Source organism: Alligator sinensis, unplaced genomic scaffold, assembly GCF_000455745.1.
Source record: "Alligator sinensis unplaced genomic scaffold, ASM45574v1 scaffold610_1, whole genome shotgun sequence".
Lineage (NCBI taxonomy): Eukaryota > Metazoa > Chordata > Crocodylia > Alligatoridae > Alligator > Alligator sinensis.
Window position 1 is genome coordinate 85,885 of NW_005842348.1, and position 13,011 is coordinate 98,895.

At 51.9% G+C, this 13,011-nt stretch overlaps 2 protein-coding genes across 2 annotated transcripts in view; one reads left to right on the forward strand and one right to left on the reverse strand.

Moving 5' to 3' along the window:
- Window positions 1-2,672: 2,672 nt before the first annotated feature.
- GRM2 (glutamate metabotropic receptor 2) overlaps window positions 2,673-13,011 on the forward strand; it is a 43,035-nt gene continuing 32,696 nt past the window's right edge. The window contains exons 1-2 of the mRNA XM_006028952.1: window positions 2,673-2,867; window positions 4,779-5,391. Coding sequence (XP_006029014.1) covers window positions 4,786-5,391 — 606 coding nt within the window. The 5' untranslated portion in view covers window positions 2,673-2,867; window positions 4,779-4,785. The remainder of the gene's footprint in view (window positions 2,868-4,778; window positions 5,392-13,011) is intronic.
- IQCF6 (IQ motif containing F6) overlaps window positions 12,549-13,011 on the reverse strand; it is a 2,741-nt gene continuing 2,278 nt past the window's right edge. The window contains exon 4 of the mRNA XM_025210441.1: window positions 12,549-12,974. Coding sequence (XP_025066226.1) covers window positions 12,602-12,974 — 373 coding nt within the window. The 3' untranslated portion in view covers window positions 12,549-12,601. The remainder of the gene's footprint in view (window positions 12,975-13,011) is intronic.

Below are 13,011 nucleotides of genomic sequence, written 5' to 3' on the forward strand. Positions count from 1 at the left end.
GCCCCAAGGGATGACGACTAGGTCGAATGGTCATAAACTACTACAAGACCGTTTCAGGCTGGACATAAGGAAGAATTTCTTGACTGTCCGAGCCCCCAAGGTCTGGAACAGCCTGCCACCGGAGGTGGTTCAAGCGCCTACATTGAACACCTTCAAGAGCAAACTGGATGCTTATCTTGCTGGGATCCTATGACCCCATCTGACTTCCTGCCCTTTGGGCAGGGGGCTGGACTCGATGATCTTCCGAGGTCCCTTCCAGCCCTAATGTCTATGAAAAATCTATGAAATGTCTAAGAAATCTATGAAATTTATGAGTGACCAAGAAATCACTCATACCCAGCCTGGGCAAGCCAATGAAACAGGTTGGGCTGATGGGCAAGGGGGAATAGCAAGGGTAGGTGACACATGTAAGGTCAGTATCTTCCTGTCACTGCCTCTGTTGCTGAGATTCTGATGCCTCCCACGCCTGCAGGAAGCTGGCAGCCATTTGGGGTGAGTGGTCCCTCCCCTGGGGTGAGTGGATGGAGATATGGAGGGAGCAGGTATGTAAAAGGGAAGGCACAAACACTGCTCCTTCCTTCTTTGTTGATTGTCATCACCTTGAAGGACCAGCCAGTTGGCTCTGAAACTGTCGCACCTGTGGCTACAGGGATCTATCATTCTTTCCAAGCCAGCCCATTTATTGGCTTTCCAATTTGGCCCAGTTGGCTGCTCTGCTCCCTTTGATTAGGCTTTGCTTAATGATGCAGTAAGATTGGGAGCTGAAAGAGATTGCACAGGCTAGAGCTATAACACCAACTGATCCTTGCCTCTCTTTGCCTTCCGCTGTGCCTGGGTGAGGAATTAACGAGGAGAGCTGAGAAACGAGGTGCAAGAGGCAAGGTCATCTCTTTGTTGGCTGTCTCTTCCTTTCCTTTGAGCCTGCTTTGCATTTCTCCCCTGCAGGGATGGCTGTTCCTTCCTCCTTGTGCCTGCCAGTGGGTCAGGCGAATTGATACTGATCATTATGTTACTCATTCCTCAGCTATAAACAGAAACACTTGCTGCCTAATGGGGTTTTAATTATAGTATTACACAATTATTATATCATTTTCTCCTATTGATTCCCATAGTAGGGAAGAGGCAAACAGCTCAGTCTAACAGGTATTAACGACCACATACTCCTATGCATGCTCATTCACCACAGCCAGGAGGGATCCATCCTCTTAGCACAACTGTACATGTGTCTGAACCCTCACACAAGTCCGGACCCATGCAGATAAAGCCAAACATAGTAGTATAACTGGCAGGGGAGGGAGCTGGGACCAGGGCAGTAGTCCCCAGCGCTGCCTTTGAAGGGGTGCAAAAGCAGCAGCAGCAGCTGATCACACCATTACAATTGACATGGCATGAGGTAGCACTGCACAGCTGCCCCGGGCATGGAGCTGCACTGCTAGTTGCTGTGCCTCTGGCCCCACACATATTAGAGAGCCAGCTGCAACATTTCATCAAAATCCTTTTCCACTGGAAAAGGCCATTTCCATGAATCCAGTGGTTTTTGTGAAATGATATTGATTTTGACAAAACTCAGGAAAAGAAATTGGACAACTGTTTCAAAATGTCAGAATGCCTCATTTTGACATTTTTGAAATGCAAAGCTTTGACTTGCATTTGGAGGGGACTTCTGGGCTAGACATGGGTTTTCTATAACATCATATAAAGGGGTTGAAATGAAAAGGAAATGTTTCAGCTGTATCAAACCAAAGCATTATAATTGACCCCAAGTGAATTTTCTTTCATGAGAATCCTCAAAGCTTTGGCTTTCCGACCTGATTCATCATGAACTTTATTTTTCAAAATTTCAACCTTTTCCAAGGGCCAAAAAATCCACTGTGTGACCAGCTGCTTTTTACACGCTCACACAAAGCCAGACATAGAAGAATTCACAGACCCATGTGTGAAAACCTGCAAACACAGACAAAATCCACACATGTATGTGAATCTATGCACACCTGCAAATCCACGTATGCAGGAAGCCTCACTCACACACATCTACACTCTCACAAGTCTATGCATGTATGAATTTGAACATCCATAGTTGCAATCACATATATGTGGGACCTGACACTTTCACAATAATTTTTCTGTGTATGTAACCATGCACTGCTACATATGAATTCACGTACGTAGACACCTGTGTATTCACACACCCTTAAAAAAGCAACATATGAGCCATGTGTTTACATTATATACTCATCCCCTGACCCAAAACTACACACATGGAGCATGTTGTATCATACACAGTGGTATCGTAAAATCATGGATGCACAAGTACATATAGAATAACATGTATTAAATGTCTTTACTCAGGCAGATATAGGTGATATACAGAAGATGGAGCTTTTGCTAGATGCGATTTCCTTCCTCCAGGACACAAGATTAGAAATAGCTTTTAAACAAGGCTAATTTCCATAGAGCGATTCTCTTTATGGTACCTATGTGTACAGGACATGGTGTTAGGAGCCCCTGCAGCAAGCAGGCTAAATTGCCCCCAGCTGGCCTTAGTTACCTGAGTGGGCCTGGCTGCCAGAGGCCTAATTATCCTTAGTTGACCCTGGTTGCTTGCATGAGTGTAGCTGCCTGCTTATAAGCAAAAGGGATGACTCCCTGCCTAGCCTTAGGCTGCTGATGTTTGCTGGGTCCTGCTTTGTGATTTCCCAGCTTCATGTGTGTTCCTAGTCCCTGCCTGCTGATCTCTCCCTGCTTTTTGCTTCAGACTTGCTGGCTCCTGACCACCTTTTCTCCTGACTCCAGTCCAGCCCCCACATCTTCTGATAGCTGCTCCTGACTTATGGCTTTAGTTTAGTCAGGACCCACATCCCAGTCCGGTACAGTTACAGCTGCATGCTCCAGACCCCTAGGTCAACGACTCGAGTCTGGATCCCTGCTTCCTGCCTCTGCCCCCCTTGGTCTCTGGCTAAACTCAGGAGGACCACCTATGCCCTGGCCCCTTACAGATTGTGGCTCCCTGACCTGTCTGCTCCTGATCTCCTAGGTTGTGACATTCTAGGGTTAAGCCCTGACTGTCCATGTCCTGGTCATACCCCTGACAGGGGCATATGCCCTGACACACCAGCTCAAGACTGGGAGTGATCAGTTATTGGCACAGTCTAAAGACCAGTCTGAGTGCTCCAGGACAGGACTGTCTCTCTTGTATCAGACATCTGCTTAAACGAGATTGTCTCCTTATGCAATGCAGCTGGGACTTGGTGCTGAGCAGGAAGCTCCCTTCAGCAGTTCTTCCTGTGTGACTGGGTATTAATTTCAGCCCTGGTGCTGACTGGCTCCAAGCTGTTGCTCCTGCCAAGTGCTAATGCTGCCATCAATGTTGAGATGGTTCTGGGAGGAGCACTGGGGCTAGAGGATGTCAGCAGCTGTTTCCAGTGTGGCTACTCATTGGAAGAGAGGCCATGCATCTGCTTAGGACCTGTTTGAGCTGGGACTGTCCCACTTTGTGTACTGGTTGGCTAGGGTCTCGTTGCAGTGGGCAGGGATTGTAGGGGAACAGCACAACTCATACAGTAAATGAGGAAATCTGGAGGAATGGCTTCCTTTGTGCTGTTTGTCTGAGGCTCTGACTCCTCAGGCCAGTTTCTCATCCCCGTCCTGATCAGTTTGTTCCACACTGGCAGTGGAGCTAGGAGTGGAAGGAGCCAAGGCAGCTGTCTGCCCCCAGCAGGGCACTGAGAGGGATGTGGTTAGGATGCTGCTGCACTCCAGCAAAGCCTGGCTGTCACTATGGCTTGTGGGGATCTGTTACCAGTCAGCATCAGTTAGAGCAGCCCTGAGGCTGCTCTGATTTGCATTAAATGACAAGTTGGCCTCATGCAGCCCCCATGGCTGGCAAAGCAGAAAGGCACTTTTGCCTTCCCTTGGGCCCAGTGTTGAGCCCAGCCTGGCTAAACTCAAGGATGGGGGCCTGTGCCTCTATCCATCTACCTGTATTTGTCTGTGTCCAGCTTGCTCTTTCTCTGGTATCTAGGATATACCAGTTTGGTGTAGGGACTGTCATGACCTCTATGTTCTGACCTCACCCTTGCCCTTTCTGCAGAGAGCTAAGCAGAGCTCCTTTCTAGTGATGGGCAGGACAGATGCCACAGCCCCAAGGAGACTGTCTGTGTCAGTGGTGGAGTCACATATCCAATCCTCATATCCCTGCTCCCCAGGAGCCTCTAACAGAGAGAACAGAACCCCAGGCCTGGGGCAGCCTTCTATCTGGATGTCCCCAAGGGATGCTGAGAAATGGGGAACAGGAGCGTACAGAGGGGGAAAGCAGCAATACCAGAATGCTGTGAGGAGGCTGGTGAGGGCTTTGGGCTCCTCCGGGTTCCCGCGCTCATATACATGTTTGCAGCTGAGTGCTGTATATGGGAGGCATCTTGGATCCACCTTGGGCCCTAGATGTAGAGTCTCCATGGATCCCTCAAGCAACCATTCCTGTCCTTGTTCCCTATAGGAAGGAGGAGCTGGTGGTCTAAGGGGCAGGGGGCTGTTAGGGCACTGCTAGGGGGCCTGATTCATGGGCATGGAGCAGTCAGGCCGGGCCTGGGGCACAGCTGTGCTGATTCCCTGTTTATGTGTTGTCAAGAGGCTGATTATTGTCAATGCTGGTGGCATGGCCCTAGGTCTCAGGTGGGAGTGAGCCCACCACCCATCACTGTCACAAACTCAGGGCAGAACCCAACAGCTCTCTCCTCTGGATGGGTTGCACTGATTCCCTCCTCCCTCTGCCTCTGCAGGTGCTGAATGCTCCCCTTCTCCCCACGGGCAGCACTATCTGTGCCCCGCCAGGTCATAGTTGGACGTCGGGCACCATCGCTCCGGGAAGTGCTGCCTGGTGGTTCGGCGTGGACCTTGCTGCCCCCTGGTGGCAGGGCCATGGCACTCTTTGCTGCCTCGTGGGTCTGGCTACTCCACACAGCCATGTGCCTTGCCAACAGCCAGAACCCCAGCTACAGCACGGTGGTGGCCAAGAAGGAGATCAGCATGGAGGGAGACCTGGTCATAGGGGGGCTCTTTCCAGTCCACGAGAAAGGCAGGGCCAGCGAGGACTGCGGCAAGATCAATGACCACCGGGGAATCCAGCGCCTCGAGGCCATGCTCTTTGCCCTGGATGAAATCAACAAGGACCCCAGCATCCTGCCAGGGGTCACACTTGGGGCCCACATCCTGGATACCTGCTCCAAGGACACCTATGCCCTGGAGCAGTCCCTGGATTTTGTCCGCGCCTCCCTGACCAGAGTGGACGGCTCAGAGCACATTTGTCCTGATGGCTCCTATGCCATCCATGATGACGTGCCGACAGCAATCACTGGGGTCATCGGGGGCTCCTACAGTGATGTCTCCATCCAGGTACCATGAGTACAGAGGGGACCTTGGGCATGGGGCAGCCAGGGGGTACAGAGCCCTGAACACCGGCACTAGCAAATGAGCTATAGAATCAGTCTTCTGTGACAGGGCTGATCCCAGTTTCTACTGGCAGAAAAGAAAAGTCATTACAGTTTGACAGTGGAGGGGTAGGCTATAGTATGTGAAATGAATTGAATGGGTCTTAGCCCAGATCACAGCCAAGACAGCACAAAGCCTTCAGCAGAGTGATGAAGGACTAGACAGCCCACAGAGATCTGCCCATCTGCCTTCCCACTCCTACTGGGTTATTCAAGGTCAGGTTTGGAGTATGGGGGGTGCGGGTCTTGCCCTGTTGCTGTGAATTCTGTATCTCTTCTCTGTATAGTCCCTAGGGCTGTCAGTCCCCACCTTACAGCAGCATTAGGTTCACTGCAATTAAAAAAAGAACCAGGAACGCCTGTTGCTTGGTTTTGACAGTATGATCTACCTGCCAGGTTCTCATGTTGGGGTTACAGCTCTCAGCAGAATCATGATCCAGTGCTGGGGCTGCCATGACCCTTCCCTGACCCACCCTGCCTGTCTCAGAGCCTCCTAGCAAGATGGGAAGGAGTAGGGAGGAAGCCATAGTATGGAAACAGCTGAGAAACAGTGACCCAACCCATCCTCCTGCACTGACTTCTCTAGGCCAAACCCTGCTGCAGTGTACAGACTCTGCAAACCATGGCACGAGTCAGGACCAAAACTGGCCCTAAATCATTCCATGTCTTCATGGAGGATGATGACACTGCTTCCCTTGGCATTTGATTACAAAGCTAGAACCTCTCTGGCAGGCATGTTGTTTGACTGGCATTGCACAGCTACCTTGCTTCAGTTTATTATTGAATATTGAATTATATGGAAGAGCTCCTTCTGAACAAGCCCACTGGTTAACCAAGTGGCATGCAGAATTTCAGCCTGCTGCCTCTCAGATGCCACTGGTTGGATAGTGACCATGGAGACAACTGAGGGCGGGATTTGCCAGAGCTGTGTACCAGAGCAATGTGGCTCTGTAAAGATCCCATCCATCCAAAAGCTATTGTCTTCACAGACACATGCGTGAGGGGTCTCAGGCCAGTGCATGGGTGGTTATTATGTGATGGCAAGTCTGTGAGCAGCACCCTTTGGACAGCTTTTCCTTAACTTTAGAGAGTATCACCAGGGGTTCTCCTCTGCAAGTCATAACCCCAAAACAGCTGCCAGCTAGCAGTTTGGCATTCCAGGCTTTCCCCTGCCTCCTGCCTCTGCAGCTCCACCACAACCAGTTTGCTCAGCCCCTTGCTCCCAGTCCGGCTCAGTCCCCAGGTGCATTCCATCAGCTGTTCCATCTTTGGGGATCTTCACTCAAGTGCTGGAGACCGCTGATCAGAGCATGGGTCTCAGGTGCAATTGAGACTCCACTGAGTCCAGGTTGGGTCATGGGGGTGCAGGGTTGACTGAGACCCCTCATTGTGGGTAGGATAGGAGCAGAGGTTGAGGAACAAGGTCTGCTAGGTGGGGGGCCTTTGTAATCAGTTAGGTCAGGGGCAGGCAATTATTTTGGGCAGAGGGCCACTTACTGAGTTTTGGCAAGTTTTGGAGGGCCGCATGATAGGCAGCCAGGGGCAGATAAATATTAATTTTCTAAATTTTTTAGGGGTCCCGCGGGCCAGATAGAATGGCCTAGCAGGCTGCATCTGGCCCCCAGGCCGCATTTTGCCCGCCCCTGAGTTAGGTTGTCCCAGCTGAGCAGAGGAAGGAGCGTGAAGGTGAAGGGAAGTAGAAAGAACACAAGGATCCAGATAATAACCGTGCTGCAGAGAGCACTGTCAGAGCTCGCTCACCCAGGCTGCTGTGAGAGGTGGCATGGCATGCCATCATTACAGGTGCCTCCCTCCTCAGAGCACTGCTTGGTCTAACATGCAATCTTCAGCTCCCATAATATCAGTGTTCAGAAAGAGCCTGTCACTTCCAGGGCGTATCATGTGTGCAGTGTAACAGAGCAATGCCATGGAGCTGGGAATGGTGCTCCTCCAGGAATGGAGAGAGATGCAGCTTCTAGGGCTGGCATTTCCCCTGTGCCCCAGTCAGGAGCCTTTGCATACATCCACTCCATCATGGTAGCCTCCTTTTGTTCTCCTCCACTGGCTGAGAATAGCAATTGAACGCTGTGGAGGACTGGCAAGTCTGTGGCTCTTCCATGGCCCTGGAGACTGAAGCCTCCTAAATACAGACCAGGGACTACCTGGACAGCAACAGCACAAGCAGCAGACATGCTGTCCACCAACATGCCTCCAGCCTAACCTGGAGGCCCAGTCTCCATGGCCCACTTGGCCTCCGACCTCTGTGCATGGAGAGCAATTAGTTACATTTGTGGCAATGACTTTTGCAATGATGGATCTAGCAGCTCTCCACAAGGAATTGCACTGAGCAGAAGGTGACTGATGGGGGAAGCATGTCCGAGCTGCCCTGTGTCCTCACTACTTGAGCCTCAACTGTCCTGGCTGCCAGAGGGTGGCTGATGTGCTTGGATTCCCTCTACCCATGGGATTGCTCTAGGCTCTGAAAGTCTGCAGTTAAACCAATGCTCCATTGAACAAAACTTCAGTGGCAAGGAACAGCTGTGTCCCTCATGTGTGTCCAGTGCTTTACAGGGACCTGAGGGTTAGGGCCATGGGTTGCGTGGGACCGTGGAATGGAAACAGTAGGAAAGTCTGTCCTGAAGTAGAGGCTGGCTCACTAAGGATAAATGATGGAAGCCAAAAGGACCTGCAAGGCCCAGGGGCAGTAAATAAAAGCAAGTGAGATGGGGGCAGGTTGTGAGGTGAAAACAGCACCAGTGGGGGCTGAGCCACATTCTTTTGTATCCCAGAGAGGATGACATGGCACATGCTGTGGGCCTATAGCAGATACACTCGGACCTCAGCAGGGATGTGGCCTGTGGCGGGGTAGTTATACCAGATACACTCAGATGACAGGCGTAAGGATAGGGCTCATGGTGAGGGGGCACTGCAGATACACTCAGCTCCCTAGGCTGTAATACATGGCCCCAAGAACAGTTGTAGCAAACACTCCCCTAGGGAACACCAAACACCTTTCAGCCCTACAAGATGCCCTGGCCTGCTGCAGCTCCCTCATGCTCTCCGAGCCCCACCTGCTTGCCGCGGTGCTGACACTGATCACAGCCTGACTCCTCTACCTGCATGGGGCGGGTGTAACCTTTTTATAGCCCAGCGGCTGTTTGCTTTCACCAGCCTCTTCCAGAGGCTTCCCTCCCATGGAGAGCGCCAGGCATGCAGGCTAACAGGGTGCTGGGCCCCAGGCATTCAATTGTGTGTGGTTCCTGAGCGACAGGGTAATTAGCTGCTGCTCTGGAGAACCTCTGCAGCTGTATTAATGCCATAATGAATGCAAATTAATATATCATTAGCACATAGTAAGGCTGTTACTGGGGGAGCAAGGGAACACTCCTTGCTAACACCTCCTGCATGGAGATGCAGACCCAGCCAGCCTGTTGCCGGTGCTCTGGTGCTCTCAGGTGCTGGTCCCGTGGCTGCAAGAGCTAAGAGGAGTGTCTGATGGGAAAGGTCTCCTCTGGCTGCCGCCTTACATGGGGGTTCACCCCTTCACTCCTTCACTCGAGCCCTGAGCCACTGCTGGCATAGAGGGGAGGGGAGTGGCTTACCAGCTCCTATTCACTAGGTTCTCCATTCCTCTGTCCCCCTGTCCTCTCCTAATGCTCTGCTTCATTTTGCAACTGCCTCAGCTCTGACCCCATTGCCTGCCTGCGGGAGGGGTACCAGAGGGCCCTGGCAGCACACCTGAGACCCTGCCATCTGCTGTTCGCATCCCATGGTTATCCCAGGCCAAACACTGCCCCCCCCGCCATGGAACTGCACTGGAGCCAGCAAGATGTGGGCAGGCAGGAAGGACCAGGCCCCTGTCTGGCTAAGGGGCAAAATAAACACAGAAAGGGCTGAAACCTTTGCTTGTGTATGACTCCCCTTCTTCCCTGGATGGGGCTGCAGGACCCTAAGCATGACTGCAGCCCTCTGGGAGGTCCCACGTCATGAGATCCCTACATCCGCCTTCCCTCCCTGCAGCGCTTGCTTGATTTACTCTGCAAATTCCCCTCTGCAGCAGATTGCAGAACAGCTGGGGCCATCACTCTCCCTCCACTTCCAAGGCATTAGGAGGTCCCTTGGAGCCAGACGCCTGCCCCAAGGGCTGCAGAGGGAACCCCTGATCCCAAACCACTGCTCCTCTCAGAGCCAAGGGGCCCTGAAGAGATAAGGGAAGAGCACCTCTCAAAGGGGAGAAGGAAACAGCACCAGGAGAGAGGGAAGAAGGGAGTGGGGAAGGGGGAGAAAAGACAGGTATAGGCTGGGGAGGGGAGAACGCTGTAGGAGGCAAAGAGCCAGGGTATGGGGAATAAATGATCAGCAGTGATTTCTGATTAAAATGTCATGAATACAATGCAAGTGGGTGGCAGGAAATAAAGCGATCGTTTTCTCTTTGGAGATAGGGTAGATATCTAGCTAGATGGAGAAATAGATAGCCAAGAAAGCAGTTAAGTATGTAGCTGGGCAGACAGTTATACAAAGGGACAGGGGAGAGGCAAAATAGATAATTAGGCAGCTCATTAAAAAGATAAGCAGATCATTAGCTGTAGTGGCAGACCCTGGCCAAGCTGGAGATAGAACTGTGGTGGTGCTGATAACACAGAGCCAGTTATTAATAAGCCTGGGCTTTCCTAGTGCTGTGTGTGTCCCCCCCACAGGCTGGAAGGCGGCCGAGTGTGTGTTCGCTCACTCACTCTCTGATTCTCTCCTGTGAGTCCCCTGGGCTTTGTGCACAGAGCTGCAGATTTGATCCAGCTGAGACATCGCATTTCGGAATTAGCACCCTCCGTGCCTGCCTGCTGTCTGCTCGCCCCCACATGGGCCGGCATCCCTCAGGTCACTGAAAGAGGCTGCCTGGAGCGAGGAGAGGCACCTGTGTCAAGGCGCACACACACATGCCCTCCCCCCTTCCCCACCACCCCCACACCTCACTTTCCTGTTAAACAAACCAACCCCAAACACCCCCTCGCTGGCAGCTGCAGCATCTGAGTCCACAATCTTGGTAGGGCTTATCAGCTGAGATGAATGGCAATGCAGCTTGCACGGCCAAAGCTTGGGGCATGAAGGTGGCTTTAAACCTAGAGTCAGGGCCAACACGGCATCAACTAGAGAGGCCCCAGGGGCCCTGATAGACATCAATGTCCCAAGGGCTCCCTAGCAGTTGTGCAATAATCCTTCCTATGCACCTAGCCATTGTGCAATAATCCTTGCCATACCCTGCTCACCTCCTGGTGCCCCTGCCTGCAGCATGCCCCATACACAGGGGCTAGGGATTGGCACAGTGTGGAGCTGGCTTTGTAGTGGGGGGCTTCCTTGCCAGGTTCTGGTGAAGCAGTCTCAGGGCTCATGCGCTATTGGCTCTTGTGGGGGCATGTGTGAGCTTTTCCCCACTGGCCTGCACCATCTTAGGCCTGGTACCAGCTCCTGGCTGGGAGCAGGCATAGAATGAATCCACCATGCTTCGTTCTCAGTTTTAACAAGCAGCCTGGAGACCCTCTTGGAGGAGCTGTCAATGCAGAGTATTTTGGATTTGCAAAATCACAGCTAATGATGCTGCTGATGTCATCCAGAAGAGCCCTAAAGCCCTTTCACAGGCAGCCGTGCCCTGCTTTCCTCCCGGTTACACCGGGGTAAATCTGGAAGCACTCAGTAAGACTACTCCAGACTCACATCATTGTAATTGGAAGCAAAATCAGACCCTGGCTATGCAGGACTCACCCAACCATCCCTGCAGGGACACTATCTCAGGTAGGGGACAGCAGCCGTTGGAAGCCAGTTATTTAGGATGCAAGATGAAAATCATTATAGGAGGTAGCGTGGGCTATTGGATCAAGCACTGGGACTCACCTGGAGTCTATTCTTGGCTCTGCCACTGATCTACTGGGTGACCATGGGCAAGTCACTTCCCTTCTCTGCACTAGTATCCCTTTCCATCTGTCAAATGGGGATGCATAATGATGCCAACCTCCTTTGTAACATGCCTTTCCATCCTCACATGAAAAGTGCTAAGAGTTGGGCATTGCTATACCCAATGAAGCCTGCTGGGGGAGAGCTAGGACAGTACAGTATGTTGCAGTCCTGGCTGGAATTTAGCTTGGGTGGGGTCTAAGGCTTCCATCTCTCCTGGAAGATGGTATTTCCAGCAGCACACAGCTGCCTAGATTTGGACCTTACAGGACCTTGGACCAGCACTGGTACCAAAGGAACCACTCACTGAATCAGCAGCTGGTTTCCAATACACTTACTGTGAACATGATGCGCTGAAAAGACCACAGTGCCCCTGATACCAGGCTGAGTATCCATCCTGCCCTGATTCAGAAAGGACGTAGCAAACCACTGGTGCAAAAGCAGGGTATTGTTCCTTTGTGCAGGACACAGGGGTTCCTGTCTAAGCACACAGCCCACACTCCCTCTGCTGATCTCTATGGATCTGCTCCTGTTCACTGTTTCTGTGGAATTGTTGTGCAATCTCCTTCACTGGAGATTCCCACAAAGAGGCTGGAGAGGTAGCCGTCGGGGGTGCTTTAGCAATAACATATCTGCATCTATGTAGAGGGTTGGACTGGATGACCCTTGAGTTCACGTCTAAGTTTATGATTCTAAACATGGTGCACACCAGAGGTGGCTGCATTGGAGCATGGGGGAGGGGATTTTCTGCTGGGTGGTATGTTGTGTTGTTCTGTTGTAAAGCGAGCACAGGTAGCTTTTGATGGAGGCAGACTGACATGTTAGCTCTCCAGCATGCACCAAAGGACCAGCATTGTCAGCCAGACTCTCTACCTTGGCCTGGAGTAAACAAATCTGGAATGAATTGCTTCCCCCCTTTTCTGGAGTTAGACTCCTCATGTGACCTTTACCCCTGGATTACACCATGGCCAGGACTGTGCCTTTAGATGCCAATCTTGCCTTTCCACTTTCAGAGGCCCCCTGCTTCCTGATCTATAAGACTTTCATGAAAGCAGAACTGAGGAAAAGACTCTGAGATCATTGTCTCTCTCCTAGGGAAGGTGTCTTGGAGGGGTTTATTTCACTCTCGGCGCTTGTCTTTGTAAGAAGCCTTCCCCTGTGGAGTTTCCTTAGCCAACAGCAATCTCAATGATCAAGTCCACGGCTTCATCTGCCATCTTTTTCCCAGCCCACACCATGGACTCTCTGTGATAGGTGTACTGGCGCCAGCTGTTTTGGAGGACCAGAGCTGCCCTCTGGTACTTCTTGTACTGGGTCCTGACCAGCCACCTTCTGACCAGTGACTGCAGGAGGACTGTCGCCCTTTCAGTCCTCATGTATGTCATCAATGCCTTTACCCGTCTCTCCTCCCTCTGCTTGAAGGCAACCTGGCGCCACCATCTCTGTATCACCAGCACAGAGAGTGTGGCATGGTGCAGTGTTCGCCGGACCAGCTGGCCCCGCCACCATGACTGGATTGTAATGGCGGATTGGTCTCTGGGGGGCTTCTTTTTCGGAGGAGGCTCTGCAGGTGGCGTCG